Source organism: Myotis daubentonii, chromosome 15, assembly GCF_963259705.1.
Source record: "Myotis daubentonii chromosome 15, mMyoDau2.1, whole genome shotgun sequence".
NCBI lineage: Eukaryota > Metazoa > Chordata > Mammalia > Chiroptera > Vespertilionidae > Myotis > Myotis daubentonii.
In genome coordinates, this window is record NC_081854.1 from 41337205 (window position 1) to 41365157 (window position 27953).

General features: G+C 47.2%; 2 protein-coding genes and 1 long non-coding RNA gene across 6 annotated transcripts in view; 2 read left to right on the forward strand and 1 right to left on the reverse strand.

Moving 5' to 3' along the window:
* The first annotated feature begins 686 nt into the window (after positions 1-686).
* On the forward strand, positions 687-23044 carry LOC132217357 (pyruvate dehydrogenase phosphatase regulatory subunit, mitochondrial-like). The gene is made up of 10 exons (XM_059667480.1): positions 687-824; positions 9447-9734; positions 11340-11473; positions 14776-14857; positions 14950-15113; positions 16478-16599; positions 17375-17492; positions 18172-18321; positions 19967-20159; positions 22924-23044. Exons 2-10 carry the CDS (start codon positions 9664-9666, stop codon positions 23009-23011), a joined length of 1122 nt encoding a protein of 373 aa, XP_059523463.1. The 5' UTR covers positions 687-824; positions 9447-9663; the 3' UTR covers positions 23012-23044.
* The window catches only part of PDPR (pyruvate dehydrogenase phosphatase regulatory subunit), a 38285-nt gene continuing 31290 nt past the window's right edge, over positions 20959-27953 (reverse strand). For all 4 annotated transcript variants that reach the window (XM_059667464.1, XM_059667463.1, XM_059667462.1 and 1 more), the window contains 2 exons: positions 26853-27035; positions 20959-25324 (listed from right to left, as the gene is read on the reverse strand). In XM_059667464.1, coding sequence (XP_059523447.1) covers positions 24920-25324; positions 26853-27035 — 588 coding nt within the window. In that variant the 3' untranslated portion in view covers positions 20959-24919. The remainder of the gene's footprint in view (positions 25325-26852; positions 27036-27953) is intronic.
* LOC132217361 (uncharacterized) lies at positions 25322-27794 on the forward strand. Its single transcript, XR_009448880.1, has 2 exons — positions 25322-25499; positions 26688-27794. It is a non-coding gene; the product is annotated as an uncharacterized LOC132217361 (long non-coding RNA).

The following is a 27953-nucleotide window of genomic DNA, read 5'->3' on the forward strand; positions in this document are numbered from 1 at the left end:
GCGGGCTGAGGGGTTCTGGGTTCGATTCTGGCCAAGGGCACATGCCTGGGTTGTGGGCTTGATCCCCAGTGGGGGGGTGGGGGGGCGCGTGCAGGAGGCAGCCAATCAACGATTCTCTCTCATCATTGATGTTTCTCTCTCCCCCTCCTTTCCTCTCTAAAATCAATAAAATATATTTAATAAATAAATAAAATGCGGCCTGGAACTCGGGTCCTCTGATGCTGCCTTCCAGGGAGTCAGCACAGAAAACCAGATTTCCGATCAGCTCAGCTAGAGCCTCGCCCTGGAAGACCCGAAAGACTTCCAAGAAAAAAGGCGACTGTCAAACCAAGAAGCCTCTTTAACGCCTTGGATTAGAGTGGTTTGGGGTTCCAGACCCACAAGGGGCCAGACCTATACACACCCTCGAGGGTGGAGAGAACCCCGCCACCTCGGCGTCCGGGTTGCACTTGCAGAAATTAACAGCGTCTGAGGCTGCGGTTCCAAAGGGGCCTGGAGAGGAGACGCCACCAGACCGCCTTCACCTGGGCTGAGGCAGAGGCCGGGCACAGCGAGGCCCAACAGGCCCACGTGCAGGGGCGGGGCCGCGGCGGTGACGTCATGGCGCGCGTGCGTGGAGGAGGTCACGCGCGGCGTCCCCTCGCTCGGGGCCGTAAAGCGCGGAAGGTCGCGGCCCGCTTCCCAGGAGCCCCTCACGCCCTCTGCCCCACCCCCTCCCGTTCCCGGCCCCCTGCCCCCTTCCCGGCCCCGAACCGGTGACCGTGGAGGCCGCTGCCGGTCCCCCGCCGGGTGCTGCTGAGCGCGGAGCCCGTGGGGCCCGTGAGGTGAGGAGACGGCGGCGGGCGCTCTGACGTCCCCGTCCGCGCGGCCTGAGCCCCCGGCACCCCGGCGCCCCTCTTTCCGCTCTGGTCTGGCTCAGGGCCGTTCCCCGCGGCCCCTCGTTTCCCGTCGGTTCTGCCGGGTTCTCCCGGGAAGCCGCGGGCCCGGGCGAGAGTGGTCCGCCTGGTCTCGCTCGGTCTCCGCGGCGGTGCTCGGGCCGGCGGAGCTTGTCCCGGCCTCGGGGACCCGGCAGCGGCTGCCGCGCACCCGCTCCCCGCGTGCGGGGTGACCTCGCTGCTGGCTCCCCGCCTCGGGCTCGCACAGCCCCGCAGCGCAGAGGAGGCGTCCCGCCCGGTCTCCCCGCTGCAGGTGGCGGCGTGGTCCCGCGTGGGACGTGCGGTCCCCTGGGCTTGGCTCTGAGGTCGGACTCCGCCGCGCCCTGCGGGGCAGGCACCTGGGGACGCCGAGGCCGGGCGGCGGCTCCTGTCGGCCCCTCGGGTCTGATGCGGGTGGCACTCGGGTTTGATCCCCGAATCTGCAAGTCCATGTTGCCCAGGCCTGTGAGCCCGGCGCTGAGGAGGCAGCGGGGCTCGGAGGTGGGGTGAGGCGGCCCAAGGGGCACCCTTTTCCGGTGCCAGGGATTTATACTCATTTCTTAAACGTGCCTGATCACCTGGCACACTCGTTTGAAGAAAACAGCATCCTGTACCAGGAGGCTCAGACCCCCCAGAAGGGGAGCGGGGTGTGTGTGTGAGTGTGAGTGAGTGTGTGAAGGAGTGTCCCAGGCGGCTCCTGTGCGGAGGCAGGTGTGGGACATGCTCCCCGGGCCTCCGGGGGGCCCGCAGCGCCGTGTACGCGAGGCTGTGTCCCAGGAACAGCTCCGGGGGTTGGAGCTCCCTGGCTCCTCTGGCTCTTGTTGGTGTGAGCAGATCTGAACCAGCCCAGCACTGAAGTTGTTTAGCGGAAATTACTTCTCTCAGCAGAAAATATTATACAGTCAGTTTATATTGTAGTGTAACTTATTTTAAAGTTGAGTATATGTTTTATTTACCTTCAGTTTCTTCTCTACTGGCCTTACCTCCTTTGCTATCAAGCTTTCCTACCAAACCTACTAGAATAGACTCTGGTACCTTCCTTTCCTCACAGTCGTGTCCACGTTAAATAAATTTTTATTTTCACCTCATTACTGACTTGTTTTTGTAATTTTTTTTTTTGTTTTTTAAACATATTTTTATTGATTTCAGAGAGGAGGGGAGAGGGAGAGAGAGAGAGAAACAGCAGTGATGACAGAATCACTGATGGGCTGCCTCCTGCACGCCCCACACTGGGGATCAAGCCCGCAACCCGGGCATGTGCCCTGACGGGGAATCGAACCCTGACCTCCTGGTTTGTAGGTGGACACTCAACCACTGAGCCACACTGGCTGGGCACTGACTTGTGTGTTTTTTTAACAGACCCACGAGGGGCAAGACCTGTACACACCCTCGAGGGTGGAGAGAACCCCGCCTCCCGCACTCCAGCGGGGCTGCAGCCACCTCGGCCGTCCGGGTTGCACTTGCAGAAATTAACAGCATCTGAGGCTGCGGTTCCAAAGGGGCCTGGAGAGGAGACGCCTCCAAACCGCCTTCACCTGGGCGGAGGCAGAGGCGGGGCACAGCGAGGCCCAACAAGCCCCACCTGTATATTATATTAGTTTCGGATTAGACATGTAACTTACTAAGTGATTACCTCAGTAAGTCTAGTACCCATGTGATACCATGCATAATTATTACAGTATTATTGACTATATTCCCTGTGCTGTACTTTACATCCCTGTGACAATTTTTATTATTGGCAATTTGTACTTCTTAATCACTTTCCCTTTTTAAAAAAATATATTTTTATTGATTTCAGAGAGGAAGGGCCAGAGGGAGAGATAGAAACATCAATGATGAGAGGGAACCATTGATTGGCTGCCCCACACTGGGAATCGAGCCCGCAACCCAGGCCTGGGCCCCTTCATTCCTAGGCCCACGCTCTATCCACTGAGCCAAACCAGCCAGGGCAATCACTTCCCCTTTTTTACCCATCCTCCTCTCCCCCAACCTTTCTGCCATCTGGCAACTATCAATTTGTATCTGTGAGTTTATTTCTGTTTTATTTTTGTAGGTTCCACATATAAGTGAAATCATATGGTATTTGATTTCTGACTTATTTTACTTAGCATAATATCCTCTAGGTCCATTCATGTTGCAATGACAAGATTTCATTTTTTTAATCCACTTACCTATCGATGGACACTTGGGTTGCTTCCATATCTTGGCTATTGTAAATAATGCTGCAATGAACATGGGGGGGGGGGAATCTTTTCAAATTAGTATTTGGGATTTCTTTGTATAAAAACCCCAAAGTGGAATTGTTGGGTAATGTGGTAATTCTAGTTTCAAATTTTTGAGGACCTTCCATACTGTTTCCCATTGTGGCTGCACCAAGTTACAAGCCCACCAACAGTACGAGAGGGTTCCCTTTTCTCCACATCCTGGCCAAAACTTGTTCGTTGTTTTATTGATTATTGCCTTTCTGGCGTGTGAAGTGATATCTATTTGCAGTTTTAATTTGCATTTCCCTGATGATTAGTGATGTTGAGCATCTTCCCATATGCCTTTTGGCCAGCTGTATGTCCTCTTTTGAGGAATGTCTATTGAGGTCCTCTGCCCATTTTTAAATCAGATTGTTTGTTTTGTTCTTTTTGGTGTTAAGTTGTGTAAGTCCCTTATGTATTTTGGATAGTAACCCTTTATCAGATGGATCATAAACAAATATCTTCTCTTAATCAGTAGGGTGTCTTTTCATTTTGTTGATGGTTTCTTTTGCTGTGCTAAAACATTTTCTTTCGCAGTAGTCCCATTTGTTTATTTTTTCTTTTATTTCCCTTGCCTGAGGAGACATATTTAAAAACATACTATTAAGCCCTGGCCGGTTTGGCTCAGTGGATACGAGTGTCGGCCTGCAAAGTGAAGGGTCCTGGGATTGACTCCGGTCAAGGGCACATGCTCAGGTTGCAGGCTCAATCCCTAGTGTGGGGTGTTTAGGAGGCAGCTGACCAATGATTCTTTCATTGATGTTTCTATCTCTCTCTCCCTCTCCCTTCCTCTCTGAAATCAATAAAAATATATTTTAAAAAATAAATCTATATTGTTGAAAGTATTACATATGTCTCCTTCTACCCAGTAATCCCACTTCTAGGAATATATCCTAAGAAACCCAAAACACCAATCAGAAAGAACGTATGCACCCCTATGTTCATAGCAGCACAATTCAAAATCACTGATCTACTGATGGACACTTGGGCTGTTTCCAGATCTTAGCTACTGTAAATTGTGCTGCTATGAACATAGGGGTGCATACGTTCTTTCTGATTGGTGTTTTGGGTTTCTTAGGATATATTCCTAGAAGTGGGATTACTGGGTCAAATGACAGTTCCATATTAATTTTTTGCGGAAACTCCATACTGTTTTCCATAATGGCTGCACCAGTCTGTATTCCCACTAGCAGTGTATTAGGGTTCCCTTTTCTCCACGTCCTCGCCAGCACTTGTCATTTGTTGATTTGTTGATGGTAGCCATTCTGACAGATGTGAGGTGATACCTCATTGTCATTTTAATTTGCATCTCTGATGATCAGTGATTTTGAGCACTTTTCAATGTGTCTTGGCCATCTGTACACTTTGGAGAAGTGTCTATGTAGGTCCTTTGCCCATTTTTTAATTGAATTATTTATCTTCCTTTTGTTAAGTTGTATGACTTCCTTATATACTTTGGATATTAACCCTTTATCAGATATATCATTGCCAAATATGTTCTCCCATACAGTGGGCTCCCTTTTCATTTTGTGGATGGTTTCATTTGTTGTGCAGAAGCTTTTATGATGCAGTGCCTTTTGTTTATTTTTTCTTTAGTTTCCTTTGCCTTAGAAGATGTATTCGTGAATATATTGTTTCAAGAGGTGCCCGAGATTTTGCTGCCTATAGTTTCTTCTATGATTTTTATGGTTTCCCGACTTACATTTAAGTCTCTTATCCATTTTGGGTTTATTCTTGTGTAGGGTGTAAGTTGGTGGGTCTAGTTTCCTTTTTTGCATGTACCTATCCAATTTTCCCAACACCATTTATGGAAGAGACTGTCTATGCTCCATTGTATGTTCTTGCCTCCTTTGTCAAATATTAATTGAGCATAGTGGCTTGGGTCAATTACTGAGTTCTCTGTCCTGTTCCATTGATCTACCAGTATATGCGTGTTCTTGTGTCAGTACCAGACTGTTTTGAATACAGTGGCTTTGTAGTAAACTTGATATTTGGTATTGTGATCCCTTCAACTTTGTTCTTCTTTTTCAAGATTGCTGTGGCTATTCAGGGTCTTTTTTTATTCCATATAAGTTTTTGGAGTATTTGCTCTAGATCTGTAAAATATGTCATTGGCTTTTTTAAAAAATATATTTTTATTGATTTCAGAGAGGAAAGGAGAGGGAGAGAGAGATAGAAGCATCAACGATGAGAGAGTATCATTCATCAGCTGCCTCCTGCATGCCCCACACTGGGGATCAAGCCTGCAATTCAGGCATGTGCCCTTGACTAGAATCAAACCCAGGACCCTTCAGTCCACAGGCCGACGCTCTGTCCACTGAGCCAAACCGGCTAGGACTGTCATTGGTATTTTAATAGGGATTGTATTGAATCTGTAGATTACTTTGGATAGTATGGACATTTTAATGATGTTTAATCCTACCAATCCATGAGCACGGTATATTCTTCCACCTGTTTCTATCTTTCTCTTTTTTTTTTTCCAATGTGCTATACTTTTTTGAGTATAAGTCTTTTACCTCCTTGGTTAGGTTTATTCCTACGTACCTTAATTTTTTGTTGGCAATGGTAAGTAGAATTGTTTATTTAGTTTCTCTTTCTGAGAATTCATTATTGGTGTATAAAAATGCCATCAATTTCTGGGTGTTAATTTTGTATCCTGCTACATTGCTAAATTCATTTATTAAATCTAATAGCTTTTTGAGTTTTCTATGTACAATATCATGTCATCTGCAGATACTGAGAGTTTTACTTCCTACATTACAATTTGGATGCCTTTTATTCCTTCTTTTTGTCTGATCACCGTAAGTAGGAATTCCAGTACTATGTTGACAAAGAGTGGTGAAAGCGGACATCCCTTTCTTGTTCCTGTTCTTAGGGGCAATAGTTTTAGGTTTTTTTAAAAAATATATTTTTTTGATTTTTTACAGAAAGGAAGGGAGAGAGATAGAGAGTTAAAAACATTGATGAGAGAGAAACATCCATCAGCTGCCTCCTGCACATCTCCCACCGGGGATGTGCCCGCAACCCAGGTACATGCCCTTGACCGGAATCGAACCTGGGACCCTTCAGTCCGCAAGCCGACACTCTATACACTGAGCCAAACCGGTTTCGGCAATAGTTTTAGTTTTTGCCCACTGAGTATGATGCTGGCTGTAGGTTTGTCATATGTGGCCTTTATTATGTCGAAATATGATCCCTCTATTCCCACTTTGCTAAGAATTTTTATCAAAAATGGGTGTTGGATTTTGTTGAATGCTTTTTCTGTGTCTATTGATAGGATCATGTGATTTTTGTCTTTCAATTTGTTTATGTGATATATCATGTTTATTGATTTGGGAATATTGTACCAGCTTTGCATCTTGGAATAAATGCCACTTGATCATGGTGTATGATATTTTTAATATATTGCTGGGTCTGATTTGCTAATGTTTTGTTGGGGATTTTAGCATCTATGTTCATCAGGGATATTGGCCTGTAGTTCTTTTTCTTTGTAGTGTCTTTATCTGGTTTTAGAATTAGGATAATGCTGGCCTCATAAAAAGAACTTGGAAGGGTTCCTTCCTCTTGGACTTTTTGGAATAGTTTGAAGAGGATAGGTGTTAGTTGTGAAATATTCTTAACAGCTCCCATCTTTAAAAAAACAACCAGCTAGGCTCTAGCCAGTTTGGTTCAGTGGATACAGCATTGGCCTGCGGACTGAGGGTTTGATTCTGGTCAAGGGCACATGTCCAGGTTGCAGGCTCCATCCCCAGTGGGAGGCGCGCAGGAAGCAGCCGATCAATGATTTTCTCTCATCATTGATGTTTCTGTCTCTCCCTCTCCCTTCCTCTCTGAAATCAATAAAAATATTTTTTTAAAAATAAACCACCGCCGAGGCCGGTTTGGCTCAGTGGATAGAGCGTCGGCCTGCGGACTGAAAGGTCCCAGGTTCGATTCCGGTCAAGGGCATGTACCTTGGTTGCGGGAACATCCCCAGTGGGAGATGTGCAGGAGGCAGCTGATCGATGTTTCTCTCATCGATGTTTCTAACTATCTCTCTCCCTTCCTCTCTGTAAAAAATTAATAAAATATATTTTAAAAATAAAAATAAAAAAAATAAACCACCACCACCAACAAAAAAACCCCAGGTAGCTCAGCCAGAGTGGCTCAGTGGATGAGCATTCACCTGTGAACCAGGAGGTTCTTGTCAGGGCACATGCCTGGTTGTGGGCCCCGTCCCCAGTGTGGGGCATGCAGGAGGCCACCAGTGATTCTCATCATTATGCTTCTATCTCTCTCTCCCTCTCCCTTCCTCTCTGAAATTAATAAAAATATATTTTAAGCCCTAGCTGGTTTGGCTCAATGGATAGAGCCTGCGGACTGAAGGGTCCCAGGTTCGATTTCGGCCAAGGGTACATGCCTGGGTTGTGGGCTCAATCCCCAGTAGGGGGCGTGCAAGAGGCAGCCAATCAATGATTCCCTCTCATAATTGATGTTTCTATCTCTCTCTTCCTCTCCCTTCCTCTCTAAAATCAATAAAATATATTGGGGGAAAAAGAATTTAAAAAAATATGTATATATTTCAACACACAAGTAAAAAACCAGCTAGCCGTCTCTGGCCAGTGTGATTCAGTTGCTTGGGTGGTGTCCCAAGCACTGTGGTGGGGGAGGCAGGGGCATGCAAGAAGCAGCTGATCAGTGTTACTCTCTCACATCCATGTTTCTTGCTTTTCCCTTCCTCTCTCCAAAAATCAGTAAACTATTCTTAAAGCACAAAACAGCCAGCTAACCTTGCTGTACCCCACATTCTCCCCACGCTTCTGCTCTGCTTTTCTGCTCCCCATAAGAGCAAACTGTAAGAGTTGTCCCCACTCCCACATCTCGCTTATTTCCAATTTGCTCTTGTCTGTATTTCCTACCTTCCTCTCCCTGAAAATGTTCCTCTTGAGGACATCAGGACCTCCGAGCTGTCAGATCCCAGTGGACACTCTGCCACCTGCTCCACCCTCAGCACTGTCTGTAGTTCCCCACTTTTTGCAACACTTCCCTCTCTTGGCTTCTGTTTTACCTCTGCCTGGGTTTCCTTCTACCTTACTAACAATTGCTCCTTCTTCGTCTCTTTAGCCACTTGCCTTTGTCTGTACACTCTGATTCTGCCACTGCGTCCAGTGCTGTCTCTAGTCTTGTCTTTCTCTTCTCAGTCTGAATGCTGGGGAGCCTCAGAGTTCTTGTTCCTCGAAATGTTAGGGCTTTCAACACCGTGCATATGCTAATGACTCCCAGCCTACTTCCCATTTCAGACTTGTGTATCCAGCCGCTGCTTACTGTTTCCACGTGGATGCAGATGGGTATATTGTACTTAACTCTAAAAGTTGAACGTTCAAATGTATTCTCTTTCTCTTTGTCTCTCTCTTACCCTCAGCATCCCAGCTTCTTTCCCTGTTCCTTCCTGCTCCTTCACACTATAGTAAGTGGCCTCAGTTGCTTAACTCAGACACATAGGCATCGTCCTTAATTCTCCCTCTTTGCATGTACATCCAGTTTGTTGGCAAGTACGTTCTGTCATTTCTACTTCCAAAACGGTCTAGTCATGTCTCTGACTCCACTGCCCCCTCCTTGTCTAAGCCACCATGACGTCCCCTGGAATACCGCTATAGTTTACCAACCCATTGCTGCTATTCCTTCATTCTGCAATCCAGTCTCCACCATGGAGCCACACTGATCTTGGAAAATAGATCAGATCATTTCGTTCTCTCCTTTAGTATTTTCCTGGGCACTTAGAATAAAATCCCCACATCCAAGGGCGGTGTGTAGTGGCTTTCTGCCTGCCTCCAGTTTTCCCTTAGATCCTGGCCCCCTTGCTCCTCACGCTGGGGTCAGGCTGGCTTTCTCTCTGTGCTTGGGCTCATCAAGGTCTGTCTCCCATCAGGGCCGTAGACACTTGTTCCTCTGTCTGGAACACTCTGGTAGCTGCTTCCATTTTGTCCATCACGTCTTTTCACAATGTCACCTTCTTTCCTGACCACGGTATTAAAATTAGTTACTCTTTGTGACTTGCTTTGTTTATTGCCGCCACTTTCGCATACACACTCACACAGTCTCATCCTCTCTCAGATGTAAGTTACTAAAGGCTGGGACCTCCTCGTTATTGCTCGCTGCCGTATCGAAGTTAGCACAATGTATGGGACTCAGTCAGTCTTCACCTACTTGCTAAATGAACAGCGATTGTTTTTATTTCATCCTCTTTTCTCACGAATCGTATGCACTCAGCACAGTAGAATGAAATATGTTTGGTTTTTCTGTCTAGGTCAAGTGCTTGGGAACTCCTCCTGACTGAGTGAGCGTACGCCTCCCGTTGCTGACAGACGTGATATTTTACCGGTTGCTATCGGTGGTCCAAAGACAAAGAACCCAGCCGAGGATGGCAGAACTGGCCCTCAGCCAGAAGCGGTGCATCAGCAGCCGAGGCGCATTCTGTCGCCCTGCCTGCCCAGGCGCAGGTGGTCATCTGTGGCGGGGGAATCATGGGCACATCCGTGGCCTATCACCTGTCCAAGATGGGGTGGAAGGACATTGTCCTTTTGGAGCAGGGCAGGTAAGGATCCACTGGGCATGACTCCCTCCCTCCCTCTCCTCCTTTTGGTGATCCTGTCTCACCACTAGCTAATCAGTGTTGCTAGGAGCATGAGAAAAATCACAGGTGGAAATCCTGTACTGGGCTTTGTTTGGTGATGCTTAAAACTCATGTTTCCTGGTTTTGGAGAGCTGGCAGAGTCCCGCAAACCAAGTGTCTGAAGCATGTGTTTATTCACGTTCAGAGCACATCTTGGCATCTGTTCTCCTTCTCATAGTCAGGCAGCAACACAAATCCGGGCCAAGAGCTCCCTCTAGGAGTCAGAATGAAATTGCCTGCATCCTGCTCTATTTGTTTTTGTTTTTCATTTAAGTAACTTGTTTTGAAAGAGTTTTAGATTTACAGAACAATTGAGAAGACAGGAGGAAGTTCCCATAACTTACCTCCAGTTTTACTTATTATTAACATCCCAGTATTAATGTTACTGTCTCACTAATGAACCAACATTGACACGTTATTGTTAACTATAGTTCATAGTGATTTTGTGTGTATTTTAAAAATATCTTTATTGATTTCAGAGAGAAAGGAAGAGGGGGAGAGAGATAGAAACATCAGTGATGACAGAGGATCATTGATTGGCTGCCTCCTGCATGCCCCACACTGGAGTTCGAGCCCGCAACCTGGGCATGAGCCCTGACTGGGAGTCGAACCATGACCTCTTGGTTCACAGGTCGATGCCCAACCACCGAGCCACGTCAGCCAGGCAGTTCATAGATTTTTTGAAATTCTTCATTTTACCACTAGTGTTCTTACCTGTTTCAGGCTTTTGCCTATAACAAATTGGACATTTAAAGGAATTTATTATTTCTTGAAAGGCAGTAGATTCACATGAGTCAGAATAGAAAATTCTGTAAGTGTCCAGGGAAAATTTCTCCCCCATCTCTGACCTCTGGCCTCAAGTTTCCCTCACTGGAGGCAAGTTAAGTTCCTGGTGTATTCAGATGCTTTCTCCACATAGAAACAGACGTGTGTTCGTCAGTATGTACTGGTGTAAATGGGTGTTCATTCATTTATACAAGCAGTAACATTCCTTACTGTTCCTTGCCTTTTCTCAATAGGATTATTCCACATTGTAGCACATAAACTTTCTCATTCCCTATTTTTAAAAAATGTTTTTAATTTTTTGGTTGTTGTTGTTGTTAATCTTCAACAACATTTGAGGGCATTTTTCCATTGATTTTAGGGAGAGTGGAAGAGAGGGAAAGACGGAGAGAAACATCTATGTGAGAGAGATACATCAATTGGTTGCCTCCTGCACCAGGACCCCAGGCTGGGGAGGAGCCTGCAACCAAGGTACCTGCCCTTGACCGGAATTGAACCCGGAACCTTTTGGTCTGCAGGCTGACTCTCCACTGAGCCAAACCGGGTAGGGTGCTCATTCCTTTTTCATGGCTGTATACTATCCCACTGTGTAGGTGAACTCCAAAATTTGAAATCAGTGTCATGTCGACGGACATGTAGGTGTTTCCATCTTTCGACAGACAGAACAGTGCTGCAGTTGGGACTTGAACTGGCTGCATTCATAGGTATGAGTCCACCTAACAGCCTTTGTGATCCATCCTACAGGCTGGCTGCTGGCTCTACGAGGTTCTGTGCAGGCATCATAAGCACTGCCAGGCACTTGGGCATTGAGCAGAAGATGGCAGACTATTCAAACAAACTGTACCAGCAGCTAGAGCAAGAAACAGGGATCCAAACAGGTAAGCAGGGGTCTGCCATTTTCTGCTGTGCCCGTCCTCAGACTCTGTTCCTGGGACTGTGTGTGGTCCCCAGGAGCTGGCCTGGTGAGTGGTCATTCAGACCTGAGTTGTAGTTTGGGCTCTGCCACTAGTCAGAGTATTACTTTGGGCAAGTCATTTTGCTTATGAGCCGTCTTTGTTTCCCTATTTTTATTTTATTTTAAAAATGTTTTATTGATTTCAGAGAGGGAGGGATAGGGAGAGATAAAACATCAATGATGAGAGAAAATCACTGATTGGCTGCCTCCTGTACACCCCCTACTAGGGATTGAACCCACAACCCTGGCATGTGCCGAGACCAGGAATTGAACCTTGACCTCCTGGTTCATGGGTTGAATGATCAACCACTGAGCCACACCGGCCAAGCTTTGTTTTCCTGTTTTTAAAATGAGGAGATTTAATCATCATTCCAGATCCTTTTCAGATGGTATAATTCTTGTGATATTAAGGTTTTCCTGGGCCATTTCCTGTCTATTTCACTTGAAGTGTAGTAAGTGGCAGCATTGGCTCCACAGGGGGGGAGGAGGAATTGAAGTGAGGTGCTTGGAAGCTAAATCAGAGTTTGACCCATTGAAGTACCAGTCACTAGTAAGGATGTTCCTGACTCTACAGCATTCACACGTTTCTCCTTACCTGTGTAGTTTGGGGAGAAGGACTAGCTAGCTAGCTCTGAAGTGAGTAGGAACTGTCCCAGGAAGAGGAGGACCCATCTACACGATGGTCCCATACGATCGAAGGCAGAAAGAATGGCTGTCAGTTTGTTGTAAGGTGACGGATTAGCAGAAGCCCAGCCTGGAGCCTGCTCTGGTGGCTGATGAGACTGTGGTGAGCGCACTAATCATCGTGAGTGGGTAGCGAGGCCCAGTGATGAAATTCCAGACACTTGCCTATGTCAGGGTCGTTCTTTTGAAGACATTGCATAAAATGAATCAGATAATTCGAGACTAATCCTGACAGAGGGTGGTAGCTTTATCTTTTGCCAGCTGCAGTGGCTCTGCCATGTGATCAGTAGCAGATTATTCAAACAATAGCCTAAGCACAGTGTGTGGTTTACCTCGCCAGCCCTTTTAGAAATCATGTGACCGCTGACAACATTTTCATTAGGGAAAGGGAGATTTGAAATTTTGATCACAAGTAAGGGTTTATCACATTTCCATTTTATATAGTTCATACTGTCAAGAAGTGTAACTTCCTCTGTAAATTGTAGAGGAAGACTGATTGTCTAGTAACTAGGATTTGATAGCCGTGGAAGGAGAGAGATGCCACGAGAGGATCCAGAGGCCTGGAAGAAGAGGCTGTGTATTCTCGGGCACATGGCAGGGCCAGGCCTGGGTGAGACCAGTATGCATCCTGGGTGACCCTGCAGTCAGCGCTGAGTGGGTGCCCCTCACACGGTGTGCCCCGGGCGCCTGGACCCCATGGTGTCATTGCATTTGGCCAGGCCTCCTGTTGAAGGGCAGGGCTCTCCGGTGAACGTGGTAAGAGTCCTTCCTGCTGCCGCACAGTCTCTGGCTTTTACTAGGGAAGATGCTGCTATAGGCAGGACAGGCAGGAAGCAGTCCTTTCGTTGGGTTTAATGATGGCAACAGGTACTTGAATCAGACATTAACTGGGTTTGAGTCAGAATAGGGTCCACATAATGGGCTCCTGTTCCACTGGGCCAGATACTAGTGCATTGCCCGGCCTTGCATCACTCAGGTGGTGCGATTCCACAGGAATCAGGGTTACAGGTTCTTTTCTGCAAAGTGAGTGAGCTTAGCTTGCTTTCTGGATCACCATCTGGAACCTTACAGGCGCGACTTCTCCTTGGCACTTGTGGGCAGTGAGGAAGCCAGGCAAGCGAGAGAAGGGGATCAGCCTCAGCCCCACGCCCGTGGTCGTTCACCATGGCGCAGGGAAAGGTGACGGGGCCCGAGGAGGAGAGGCCTCCTGTCCCGCGTTGTGCAGGTGCCTGCCGTGGTCACTTCACTCATGGACTGCTGGTGGGCCATGAAATAAGGATGCAGTGACATACGTGCACCTAGATTTAAGGGGAGGTATTATCTGCTTCTCCTCTGAAAACAGTCCCTTTACTCGAGATGTTCGTTCACTACCTGCTAGTCAGACTCAGCAGATGACCCCGAGTCCTCATCCCCGACTGTGGTGTTAGTGTCGGCAGTGCTTCAATCTCAGTGTGACTTTTGTCAAGTGAATGAGAGAGGTAATGTAATGGCTTTTATAATCTTTGGAAAGTATTCCATATAGTCCTTGACCTTATAATAAGGGTCATTCTTTTACAGCTGAAGAAACCTAGATTCAGGGAGTGGAGTTGTTTTTCCAAGTCAGTGATCATTCATTTATAAAAAATTATTTAGTGGGATAAAAGGAACATATATACAGTGGTACTCTGCTCTGTGTAATCTATGGTAGTGAGTAGAAAATGACTTCTGAACCTTTTTCTGAAATTCAGGCTGTGTTAGCCACAAGTCATTGGACTACTCTGGTAAACATACTATATTTAAACACCAATCTCTAAAATTTCAGTTCTCCACACTGAGACATTCTTTTGTCAGTGAAGGGTATATTTATATGATGATTTCTAAAGAAACTAAGAAAACAAATTATTCTCATTAATACTTCCTTTGAAAGGATAACTGATTCAACTCTTTCTTCATAAGAACTAAGAGATGGTATTTTAGGGGACTTGAAATTCACCTAGATGTAATAAGGTGGTGTCTGGTATGTTGATTTCAAATAACAGAGAATGACTCTGGCTGCAGTGGGCACAAGGAGTTTGTGGAAGGCTGTTGGGTGCCTATAGATTTGTCAGGAGGTTGCCAGAGGCAGCGTGGAGGCCAGGACATGAGTTCCCACAGCCGGCAGGGCCTCAGCTGGAACAGGAGCCATCTGGCCTGGATGCTCTGCATCCGAGATGAGTGACCTCCAGCCATTCACCTACTTGCTCAAGACCGAATATCCAGGGGGTTACATGCCCCCCAACTCTGGGGAGAAAATCTAAACAGAGTGAAGAATATGAGTCTGGGTTATCTCCACCTGCCCCCCAAGTATTTTTTAGCCGTGGCATCTTTCATTTTTATTTTATGAGTGATTTCATGTGCATTAAAATCTCATTTCATCTTCACAAAACTTTGAGCCAAGAATGTTTGGATGGTGGCAGTGCCAGGACTTACCGCAGGTCTTCTCACTTATAACCCCGGGGGCTTGCCTCTTTGCCACCCCACGCTTGTCCTGGGTGGTCTCAGTCCGGCTGATTGTTCTTACAGGTTACATTCGGACAGGCTCCATCTTTCTGGCCCAGACGCAGGACCGGCTGATCTCCCTGAAGCGCATCAACTCCAGGCTGAAGTACGTGTGAGGCTAGAAGCCTGTGCTGGCTGTACTGCCCCCGCCCTCTGTCAGAGGCCAGTGACGTCATTGTCCCCTTTGTTCCGTGGCAGTGTGATAGGCATCCCTTCTGAGATCATCTCCCCCAAGAAAGTGGCCGAGCTGCACCCTCTGCTCAACGTGCATGACCTGGCGGGGGCCATGCACGTCCCCGAGGACGCGGTGGTGTCCTCTGCTGATGTGGCTCTTGCCCTGGCAAGTGCTGCCTCCCAAAATGGTAAGCAGACTGGGGACAAGGGAGGAAGAGGTTGTCGAAGAAATTGTCTCACAATAGGCAACAACACCAACTCAGCTACTGTGTTGTACACTGGCTCTTTTATTTTTAAATATATTTTTATTGATTTCAGAGAGGAAGGGAGAGGGAGAGGGAGAGAGAGATAGAAACATCAATGATGAGAGAGAATCATTGACCAGCTGCCTCCTGCACGCCCCACACTGGGGGCCGAGCCCACAACCCAGGCCTGTGTCCTGACTGGGAATAGAACCACGACCTCCTGGTTCAAGGTCGACGCTCAAGCACTGAGCCATGCCAGCTGGGCTACACTGGCTCTTTTTGTTTTAATACACTATCTGTTACTATTTTTCCTCGGGGCCACATTTTTCTTATTGAAGTCCTGAGGAACCCTGGTTTAGTGCTGACTTAGTACCCTTCAGACTTCAGGGACTCCTTCCCCACCAAACTGAGAGGCTCCAAGGTTAGTACACACGTTGGGATTTAATCCACAGCTTGGATCATGTCCCAGGTTTGAGTGAACGAGGGGAGGAAACCTCAGTGTCCATGGTGTTATGCACTTTGAATGAACTGATTCATCATGTGGGTAGATAGGATGTAAGCTGTCCTATTTGAACTTTTCTCCCCTGCCCCTTTTATGATTCCTGGAATTGAACTGTGCACTGAATTCCCTTATTAAATTTGCCCGCCATTTTTAACCTTGGGAAAGTCTCATTTACAGTCTCAGGGTGTGGTCCTTAGGGGTGTTTTGTTTTTTAAAATTAAAGCTTTGTGGTACATCTACACGATGGAATACTATGCTGCTCTAAAAAGGAAGGAACTCTTACCATTTGCAACGGCATGGATGGAACTGGAGAGCATTATGCTAAGTGAAATAAGCCAGTCAGTGAAGGAAAAATACCACATGATCTCACTCATTCATGGATAATAGAGACCATTATAAACTTTTGAACAATAATAGATACAGAGGCAGAGCTGCCTCAAACAGATTGTCAAACTGCAGTGGGAAGGCCGGGGAGGGTTGTGGGGCAGGAGGTAGGGGGGTAAGAGATCAACTAAAGGACTTGTATGCATGCATATAAGCATAACCAATGGACATAAGACACTGGGGGATAAGGGAGGCTAGGGGACTGTCTAGGGCGGGGGGGAAAAATGGACACATATGTAATACCCTTTGTAATACTTTAAGCAATAAATAAATAAATAAATAAATAAATAAATAAATAAATAAAAATTAAAGCTTTGACCTGGCCTTTTCAGTATTTCTTATGAGTTGAGAATCTGCTGCAGCTGCCTTAATTGTGGACCATCTGAGGGTCGATGCCCAACTCTTTCTTTACCTTGAACAGGTGTTCAGATCTATGACCGGACAAGTGTTGTTCATGTGATGATCAAAAAAGGTGAAGTTACTGGCGTGGAGACAGATAAAGGACAGATCGAATGCCAGTATTTTGTCAATTGTGCTGGTCAGGTAAGTTAGCAACAATAGCGGGATCTCTGGTTTTCTTATTTACCTTTTATTTCCAGGACTTTTTGGTGTAGAGACTTAAGATTATTTAGGGACAAAGTAAAGGGATGCAGGGGCACACTGAGGGCTGGAACTCGGGGCTCTTGTGCTCGAACTCGGAAACCTGCACTGCTCCCCTGTGGAGCTGCAGTGCCTCCTCCTCCTCCCTGGTGAACTGGTGCTCCCCTGTCCGGGCCCTGGAAGCACTTGTGCATTGACATAAATCCCTGGCATTGGATCTTCCTGTGGTGGTTTGTTTCATTGGACAACCTAGCAGGTAAAGTATTAGGCTGTTCTGTTGTGTCAGGAGCATAGATTCAGTTTCCAGAACACTAAGCTGCTTGTGCTTTGAAGACAAATTGGTCCTTTCTGTCCGCTCTACAGTTTAAGGTGACCTAGGGGTACTTCCCGTTCTGTGAAGCTCATTTATGATGGTGCTTGGGGTTTGTCTTGAAGCCAGGCATTTCGTTATAAGGCCTCCTTGGCTCCCCATGAGCTCCTTTTACTATGGGAAATCTGCCTTCTTTTGATCTAAAAGTAAGTTTTATGACTTAAAACGTCTAGTGTTGTTCCCCATTCAAATAATTAACCTAAAGCAGGCTGAGTCTTGGCTTCCCTCACTGACATTGTTGCAAGAGCGCACACAGGCCACTTGAAATTAAACTGTTTTCAAGCGGTGGAACTTGCTCATGTGTCTTTCTGTTCCTCTTCCACCCACAATCAATCTGTCCATTTGTAGTGGGCATACGAGCTGGGTCTGTCCAACGAGGAGCCGATTAGTATCCCGTTACATGCCTGCGAACACTTCTACCTCCTGACTCGCCCCTTGGAGACCCCTCTGCAGAGCAACACACCAAGTGAGGACCTGCACTTTGTTTTTAATCTTGTTTCCTTGCCACTGTTCTGTCCTTTGAAAGAAGACTCTCTGCGAAGGACAGACTGTGTCCGAAAGAGCTTTTCCTTTCTAGAGCATGTTACAGGGAGGTGGCCCAGTTCTGACTTTTCTTTAAGAACTCTTTATGAAAGGATGGTCAAACGGGCATTCTACTTAAGCAGTTTTTCTGCAAGCTAATTGTAGTCCCAGACAGAGGTCTAAATTGACAATATTTGGAATATAGCCTGGAGTTTTTGACCTGAATGCTATAAACTCAGGGTATTCTGTGACCCCGAGTGCTGTGGAGAGGGCTGATTTCACGTTGAAGGTCTGAATCCCTGCAGTGGGCTCGGCAGTGCCCCCTTTCCGTAGGCTTTATGTGGCACAGTGGCAGTTACGTAGTTTGGTTGTGAGGACTAGTCAAAGCTTCTACGTAACTGATGGGGTAAAGGGTAATCAGAGAAAGTCTCTATTGTGAATCTGCGAGGGGAGACCTCCCGGATGGCCTGGAAAGGTATTTTAAAGCTGATGTGTTCATTAGCAAAGCCAACAGCGAGCGGGTGTTTCTGCTTTGCGTTTCTCTGTCCATTTAGAAAGCTGGCTTATATCTAACCCCTGCTCTTCTCTTCCACTCCCCACTCCCTTATTGTTCCTCTCCTCAGATATTGTGGACGCAGATGGCAGGATTTATATTCGCAACTGGCAGGGCGGCATCTTGTCTGGGGGCTTTGAGAAAACCCCGAAACCAATTTTCACTGAGGGCAAGAACCAGCTGGAGATTCACAACCTACAGGAAGACTGGGACCACTTTGGTGTGTGAACTGTATCTATAATAATAAAAGTGTAATATGCTAATTAGACCAGACAGCCAAATGACCTTCTGGACTTCCTTCCGGACGAAGCCGCTGTGGCGGGGGCCAAGGCAGAGGCGGTTAGGGGCGATCAGGCAGGCAGGCAGGCAGAGTGGTTAGGGGCGATCAGGCAGACAGGCAGGCAAGCAGGGGCATGAGGCAGGCAGGTAGAGTGGTTAGGGGCGATCAGGCAGGCAGGTGAGCACTTAGGGGCGATCAGGCAGGCAGGCAAGCAGTTAGGGGCATGAGGCAGGCAGGCAAGCAGTTAGGGGCGATTAGGCAGGCAGGCAAGCAGTTAGGGGCAATCAGGCAGGCAGGCAAGCAGGGGCATGAGGCAGGCAGGCAGAGTTGTTAGGGGCAATCAGGCAGTCAGGTGAGCAGTTAGGGACGATCTGGCAGTCAGGCGAGCAATTAGGGGTGATCAGGCAGGCAGGCAAGCGGTTAGGGGCAATCAGGCAGGCAAGCAGAGGGGTTAAAGGCAATCAGGCAGGCAGGCAGAGAGTTAGGTGTGATCAGACAGGCAGGCAAGTGGTTAGGGGCAGTCAGGCCAGCGGTTAGGAGCCAGCAGTTCCAGCAGTCAGACATCCCCTGAAGGGTCCCAGATTGCAAGAGGGTGCAGGCCAGGCTGAGGACCCGCCCCTGCCTCGTGCATGAATTTCGTGCACCGGGCCTCTAATAGTAATAAGAATGCCCTGTACTTATCTAAAATGTTATTTTCAAAGTATTTTCAAGAACAGCATCTCACTTGATCTTTGTAACAGCCCCGTGTGGAGGTTAGAGAGGGCAGGCTACAGAGTTTGCTGGGTCTCAGGACAGTTACTTGGTAGCAAATTCAGGAGACTATTCTTGGTTAGTGGACTTTGGCTTATTACTTATTCACCTAAAATTGCTGCTGAAATTTTAAGCTAGGAGGAAACCTTTTCTTAGGATTTCATAGAAGATTAAAGACATTTTTAGAAAGCAGAATTACTTTGTTAATGTCCTATACTCAATTTTAAAATACGTTTAATTTTATTTATTGAATAGTTAATATATTCACATGGTTCCAAATATAAAAGATATGAAAGGATCTATAATGAAGTTTCCTTTCTAGCCTTAATGGATTTTTTTAAAGTAAACTTTTTATAGTAGAAAATTTCAAGCCCCATCTACCTACCAGCCAGCTCCACAGTCTGGTGTCGTTGGTGACCACTGCCCCACTGGCCTGCTCCCAGATGATGGACTCACCTTTAAACAGGTTGAGCATCTGTCCTTGCAGCCATGCCAGCGTAGGGAACCTGCCCTTCATTGCATCTCCCTCGGGCGCCCTGTGAGAGCTTTAGCACCGAGCCCTTCGAGACCCTTATCTGTAACGTGTGTGCTCTTCCATGGCTCCTCTCCTTCCCAGAGCATCTTCTTTGTCAGTCTGCATGCCGGGCACCTCGTAGGTGTGTTCCCTAATTCCAGCAAGGGCTCTGCTCTCTGATAAATGGCCCCGTTGCTGTTCTTAGAAAACCTCTTCCAAAAGAGTTTATGAAAGGAGAGGGAGGAGTTAGGAAGTATGAGGAGTTGGAAGGTTTGAATTCCCTGAAGCTGAGGACTCTGTTTGGCTGTTTTTATTGCTCAGAGCCCCTGTTGAGCTCCCTGCTGCGTAGGATGCCAGACCTGGAGACACTGGAGATCATGAAGTTGGTCAATTGCCCCGAGACCTTCACACCAGACATGAGGTGCATCATGGGCGAGTCTCCTGTGGTTAAGGGCTACTTTGTCCTGGCAGGAATGAACTCTGCTGGCCTTTCGTTTGGTGGAGGAGCTGGAAGGTAAGTCTTTGTCACTCACACTCAGTTCACTGGGCTTCTTTCTAGAATGACTTGTTAACGTACTAGATGGAAGTGTATTGTATACCTTACTAAGGAGGAGGAGGTACATGTAATTTGAGAGTATCTCCCTTAAAGCAGTCAGTTTCGGAGGCTTTCCTGGCATTTCAGAAACGTCACTGCAAATTATTTCTGGAACTCCTTTTTTGGAGTCAGCCACCTAGCCTGTGGGATGTTCTATGTGTTGTAAAAAATGTTGGTCAATAATGAAACTGGACATTAAAGGAGGAGGTTTAGAATATAAGATGAATTGTTACAGACCTGTTACCTATGGATTCCCATATGCGGTTCCTCAGAGAGTAGTTGGATAAACAGTAAAAATAAAGTCCAGTGACTACATTCTGATGGTAGCTGAGTCTAGTGAAAGGTTGCTGGGTGCTTCTCTCATATCATCTTCTTCTCTTCCCACGGGTGTGACCAAGAACACGCACACGCCCTGTTTCCACATAAACATGGGCTCACGGGCACGTGAGTGACACATCAAGTGCCAGGCTTCTAGCGTGAAGTCGGTTGTAAGGCAGGATGTCGAGCCCAGTGACAGGCAGTCACTTCAGGAGGAACGGAGGCTTCTCTCTCCAGCCAGGCCAGCACTGCAGGGAGGGGACACAACGCCTGTACCTACTGCCCCTCGGTTTCCACATTCTGTTTTACACTTGGTAACACACCAATCAATGGTTTTACGTGTGATGTTGTCTTTTGTGATGGCAAACACATACAGATGAAGAATATTTCACGGACATGGTAAGAGTAATTAAAGTGTCTGTTTATTCGTTTATAAACCTGGTAATATGAAAAGAAAAACTTAATTGAAGTCCGGCTTGATAGAAATACAGTGCACAACGTTGATACCGTGTTCATGGAGGCAGAAAGGCTCGGTCACCCTGTGCCTGTCACCAGGGCCCTTGAGAGAAGATCCCGTTTACCTAAGTGCCTCAGATGGCTTCAGGACCACATGCTAACGCTACACACCAAAGGGACAGGAAGGGGCGGGACAGACTGCACAGTTATAGATGCGGATAGTGAGCTAATGCACTTGACAGTCATTGCAGTGGCGCTTTGACACATCCTGAGAGTTGACCGGAGAGGAAGGTGTGAGTGTGCTGCTGGGGCACCTCACTGAGACGAGCTGGGGCAGCCTCTACCCACACCCACCTGCTCTGGGCAAGGAGAGGTGAGTGGGTGAAGGAGCCCTCAGCCTAAAATGGAGTTACCTTTGCCTCCCTCCTGTCTCCACCCACCACAGGACACTCTGGAGTGTAAGGCATGAGAACTGGGGTGGAGAAAAGATGTGCTCCAAGCCCCAGTTCTTGGTGTGCAAAGGGATTCCTGGCTTAGATCTTTTGAAACAGGTGCTAAAAATATCCTTCCCACCTCTCGTAATTTTTGCACTTAAGAGAGAGAAGGATTGCAAAGGATAAAAATAGCTGCATCTAAATATCATGAGACAAATGGCCCATGAGAAATGTGTGATTCTCCAAGGACACTGTTCAGAAAACTCAAGAATCATATTATGAAGAAACAACTCTGGTGTGTAATGAACAAAGAGAAGGCAACACATACAAAAATAGTTCTCTTGTAAAATAGTGCATTTGTTAGTGATGAGGGGCTACGCATGTGAGCCCCACACTGACGATGAAGGAGCCTTACAACTCAGCACCTTACAGTGGAGGCAGGGGGAGGTGCTGACTGGCAGACCTACAGCTTACTCACAACTTACAGTTGGATGTCCTAGTTAATGCAGGAAACACTGTTTCACCTACCATTTCTTCCACTCAACTGTGCTTCTCCTGAACCCATGTGCCTGGAAATGATGTGTGAGATGAAAATTCTTTCCGCACAAGAAAATTTCCCCTATATCGTGTTGATAAAATGCTGCTTATATCAGAGTTTGTGAGGGACGGGAGGGGGGAGGTAATAGGGGGAAAACCCCAGAAGGTTATTCTTTAGCATTAAGCACTGTTGACCAAACCTCTGCCTTAGATACTAGGGAGGATCCTTGCTGCCTACACTGCACAAGGAGCCACAGAGATAAAAATGAGCCTCGCAGCTGACCCCTGAAAGCAGGCCAGTGAGCTTTCCTACTGGGCACAGCCTTCCAGGTCAGAACCAAGACCACAGGTCACAGAAGGGTCCCTCTTACCTGCCTCAGGTTCTGAAAGGATGGTGAAGACACTCAGATGTCCCAAGTGCCCGTGAGTCAGATATCAGGGCAGGGAGTCCTCTCTTAGTGACTGTGCTCTACTCCTGCAGAAATGGGATCTTTGGGCCAAAGTGAAGCAGATTAATCACTGGGCTAAGTGGTCTTTGGCCCTAGCCTGAATGGCACTGCTGAGATGTAGGGGTACAGGGACTCCCCAGAAGAGCACTAGCACTGTGGTGGGAGTTGTTCCCCTGTGCCTCCTGGAGCATGTCCTGCACATGCAGGTATGAGACTACATCACAAGTTAAAGGGCAGCAAACAGGTTATCCAAGTGGGTACCTTTTGTTCTTAAAACTTTCTTAATTAGCGCTTTTCTGACTTCAGTGACAGTATCACAGATGGGAATCTAATAACACGCTTCAATTTAAGGCCACGACAGTGGCAAGAAATAGGACAGACGCGTGCAGGAGGGGCTTAGAAGGTATCTCAAGGGAGGAGGCGGCGCTCGGGAGACTTGCAACCCCTGGGTCTTCATCTGTTTGAGGCTAACACACCTTGTGCTTTTAGGTTAAAGAAGATTCCCTCAACTGAATATGCTGACAAGATAGAAGAGCCGCCCCCCCCACCCCCCCGCCCGCCGCTCCCCAAGAGGTGATGATGGATCCTTTTAGAGAAGAAAGTACCAACCATCTTAAAGTCCATCCCCCCAGTCACAGGAGTCCAAAACCCCGCGAATCCCTAGAGAGGTAAGTTGTCACACAAGACAAACCCTTGGGGCCTCACTGCCCCAGAGATGGAAGTAACATGCAAATTAGGTGTTGAGACTGTCATTTATGCTAGAGGTGGGAGTCAGTCAACCCCTTCAGATTTAGGACCAAATGGAGAAAGCTACCAGATTCACGCTGCCTGTATTGGAACAAAAAGAGACTTCAGGGATAAACTTTGACGTGCCCAAAACTAATGTGTGCTGCAGGGCACTCAATAAACAAGTGACGCCCTCTGCTATGGACAAGAAGAAATTTATGCGTAACTAGAAAAGGTGATTTGGGAATGGTGCAGAGCGTGTAATAGCTGTAGCCCTCTAGCACCTGTTTTCATCTTCTTGGGCCAGTCGGCTCCCTGCTGGTTACCTGCATTGGCACAGCTCCTGTTCTCCAGTGGGGCACACCATCTCTCAGCCATTACATACACATTTGCACCAGAATAGCAAGGCCCGCCAAGCAATTCTAATCACATGCTCCCTTAACAAATCAACTAAGATCTCCTACAAAGGTGGGCACTGGCTGGGGAAATGGCAAGACATGCCTAGAGACAGACAGTCTGATTAAGGGGGTATAGCAGCCAGAGCAGGCTGGCACCTGGAGCACCTTCTTTATTAGACTTACAGACCTAGCAGAGCTAATGTGTCTACGATGTCAATACAACAAACGCTGCAGTTAATTAGTTACATCTCTAGCCACAGTTTATACTTTTAAGAAATCAGCTTGGTGCCAGGGGAAATTAAGAATTAAGTGTTGGGATGAATAGTATAGTCTGATGTCACTCAATTTTCACCCCTGAAAGACACTTCTGAACTGTGCATGACCCTCTTGCAGGCACTCCAGTCACTTTCTATTACAGAAGAGACAGAAAGCAAGGATGGAAAGCAGTCTGCTAGGCTCACACAACAGACACCCTCCTCGCTCAGAATCCACGTGGGTCAGCTGTGGATCTGTCCAGTCCTCTTGAACTAAGTATATGGGCTGCCTTACCTTCCCCTCCCTCTTCCTAAAGGAAAGAAATATTTGCTGAGCAAGTGAGCCTACCACCAAAGGGACAGGAAGAGAAAGCAGCACTGTTGGGTGTTGGTACTTTCTGAGGTTAAGACCCTTTCCTTTCATCTGAAAAAAAGCAACATGGTTTTTCCCTTTCAAATACTGTGGCTTACTTGTTTACTCAACCAAACAAGCAAAGCCCCTCATTACAGAGATTAACAAGCGATGAAGAAATTATAGGCAGGTGTCCCTGGTCCTCTGGTCGAGAACCAGTTGGTAGGGAGGCTGGGAATAATGTCAGCTTGACTTTATCTCTGCAGCCCACCCGATGCCTCTCGTCAGTGAGGTAGATGGTCATCTTGCTCGAGGTATCACGGTGCCAGCCCACAGCACAGCGGAACAGGAACGCAGCTGCCTGGCTGAAAGCACAACTGCCTCAGGGCCGTAACAAGCACACAGCAACTCATCACCGTCAACAGGCGGCTCTGAGAACAGCTGGCCCACGGAGATGGACTCCTGCCTGCACACCACCAGCTTCCCTGGCTTCCCAACACAGCACGTGACATCCGACTGCCACCACACACACTTCTACAGGTGGGGCTCGCTCCTGTCCCCATGGGAATCTGAGATGGGTGGACGGATGGGACAAACAGCTCAGACTGAGTGTGAGGAGATGAAACGACAAGAGAGGCTGCAAAGCAAAAAGTTTAAAATGATACCAAGGAGATAAGAAATGGAAGGTAAAGGTTATACCGAGAAGAGGGACAGGATCAGGACAGAGGCTCCTAAGACGGTAAGACTGTCTGGCATTACTTCCCATGCAAGTCACTTAGCTCCACATCTTCCTTTCGGCGCTTATGGGTGTAGAGGGAGGCGACCGGGTAGAGCCGGGCCTTGGCCTGGAACCGCTGTCCGGCGATGTCAATCTCATACTCTCCCCGGTTGATGAAATCCGCCGTCACCACCTGCTCTTCCCCAGTGTCCTCGGAGAAGTTGTGCACGAAGCCCAGGCAGACATGGCGCTCCAGGGTGTAGCTGTAGGCACTGCTGGTGGTCTTGCCGGCGTACAGCCCGTTCCGGTAAATGGGCTCCCCCCACCAGGGCCAGAGGTCCAGGTCTGTGTCGTGGTCGTCCAGGACGAACATAGCCAGGCGTTTGTACACCCCGTTCTGCCTCTGCTGCAGCAGGGCATCTCGACCAATGAAATCCAGCCCCTGGGGAAGGAAGGCAACACTGAGTCACGAGCAGCAGTGGGCGGGTCCCGTCACTGTGGAGTGCAGCGCTCCCCCACCCCAGGGCAGGCTTTGGGGACACTGCGTCTGCCCACCATGTGAAAAACGGCATTCACAACATAAGAGATGCCTTCGGAGAATTTTTGTAACAACACAGGTACCCATATTTTTTTTCCTATTTTATAAACGGATTTCAATAAGACCACATAGAACAAAATATTTAGGAAGAAAAATCAATATTCAAAAAACACTTGCTAGAATATTTTAGAAAAACAGCATTTTTATATAATCCCAACAAAAAGTCCATGCATATATGTCTGTATTCAATGCATACATGTTTATATATGCATATATACAAAAACAAGAGCAGGATAAAATAAACTCAATAAAGTATGAATCACTTTAGTTTTCTTGACATATTCTATTTTCCAAAATGCATATTCATTACTTTTATATCAGAAAAATTGTTGTCTATAATTTCTCAAAAAGAATACTGTAGATCTATACTGGTAGGGAATGACTATGAAAAAGAGTGGCCAGGGGCCCTAGCCGGTTTTGCTCAGTGGATAGAGCATCAGCCCTTGGACCTAAGGGTCCTGGGTTTGATTCTGCTCAAGGGCACATACCTCAGTTGCAGGCTCCTTCCTGGCCCAGTCCCAGGCACTGGTCAGGGTTTGTGCAGGAGGCAACCAATCGATGTGCTTCCCTCACATCAATGTTTCTGTCTTTCCCTCTCTCTTCCACTCTAAAAAAAATCAATGGAAAAATATCCTCAGGCGAGGATTAAAAAAAACAGAAGGGAAAAAGTGGTGAGGGGAGCACACCCGTGCCATTCCCTGCCTCAACCCCCTTCCCCGGCACATATCCCCTGACCTCTAAGGGACTCCATGAGACTTGCAACCAAGGGAGCAATAGTCAGCGGCAGCTCATCCTGGGCTAAGGCAGCCCAGGCTCCTGTTACTTCTATGTCCTTGTCTCACCTTTTTTGCTGTCGTCAATAAACACACATTGGTTCACAACACACTGAAATTCTAAAGGAGAGACAAGAAACTGCTCCTGGTAAAGGTGGCAGTGAGACAGGTGGGGTTCAGAGGTAGAGAAGTCACAACATGCTCTTCAATTATGACTTTTTAAAAACATCATGTATTACTTTGAAAGGAAACTAAAAATTAGGCAGTTGAATGGAAGGTAACTAATTTGTACAAATAATCATGGTATGTTCATGTACCACTACATTCTACTCAGAAAAACTTCCCCAGAAAGCACTCAGTCTAAAAGAGAGCAAAGTGCTGAAAACAGGTGCTGGCGGTTTCTTGTTCTCATATTAAGATGTTTTATCCCATAGACGCACTAATCATTCTAAGGACATCCCAACCATCACTGTTCACCTGACGCTATCATCGAGGTCTCAGCACTTCCACCCTTTCCTTCCACATCAGCCCGCTTCCTGCTCTAACACAGATGCCCTGCACGGGCAGATGAGTGACAGGAGTGCGCACGGACACAGTACCTTCTCAAATTTCACCCGAGACTCTCGTCCACATTCCAGGGGGGTGGTGAGGGTATTCAGATCCTGACCCCAGAAGGCAAAAAACTTCTCAATTCGGAGACTACGAAGAGCATAATACCCAGCATTCCGGATCCCGTATTTCTGCCCCACACTCATCACTTCATTGTAGACATGTAGGGCATACTAGAGGGAAAGATGAAAGGGTGGTAAGCAGCAGACCTTCAGATTTCAACCTGGAATGTGTCTGGCGTGCCTGATGGCTGACACTATTAATTTGGATAGGGAGAGGTTTGTATAAAATTCTCAGGATGTCTCATCAACAAACCAAAGTGCTACAGCCCAGGAGTATGCCAGGGTTACCCCTAACTCAGACATAAGCTCCATGAAAGCAGCACCCATGTCTTTTCATGTCTCTAAAATGTCTAGGAGACTAACATAAGTACTTACTAGTATATAGCAATTATTAAATTAAATAACTCATAGCAGCGCGCTCAGCACCCAGTAATGACTAAGCTCAGCTGCTTCTCAAATAGCCTGCGCACCCTCTGCTGGCTTTGTTCCCTGCCCGATTCCCTATGCACTGGCCCATGCTACAAAACGTGGTACACATCACTCTACCGTGTGCCCATAACGTGATTTTTCACACAGATGACAGCATATCGTAGAGATCCAGAGTGAGTCGCAGAGGAAGGAGTCAGGGAAGCAGAGCTCTCCTCCCTGCCCCACACCATCAGCCTCCCACAAGGGAAACTAAAGCTGCACTGACCAACTGTTTTGCACCTATCAGCCTAGAGTCTGGCACCTCCATGTGTTGGCACACTCTTGCACACTGCCGAATTTTTATAATAGTAAAGGATTAGAAACACCATAAATGTCTATTAGGACCAGGCTGGTTAAGTAAATTGTGATGGAATAATATGCCACTATAAAAAAAGAAAGGAAGTTCTCTTTAAGTACTCATAGGACAAAGATCTCTAAGATAAATTGTTAAGAAAAACAAAATGAATGCCCAGCTGGCGTGCCTCAGTGGTTGAGCGTCCACCTATGAACCAGGAGGTCACGGTTTGATGCCCAGTCAGGGCACATGCCCAGGTTGTGGCC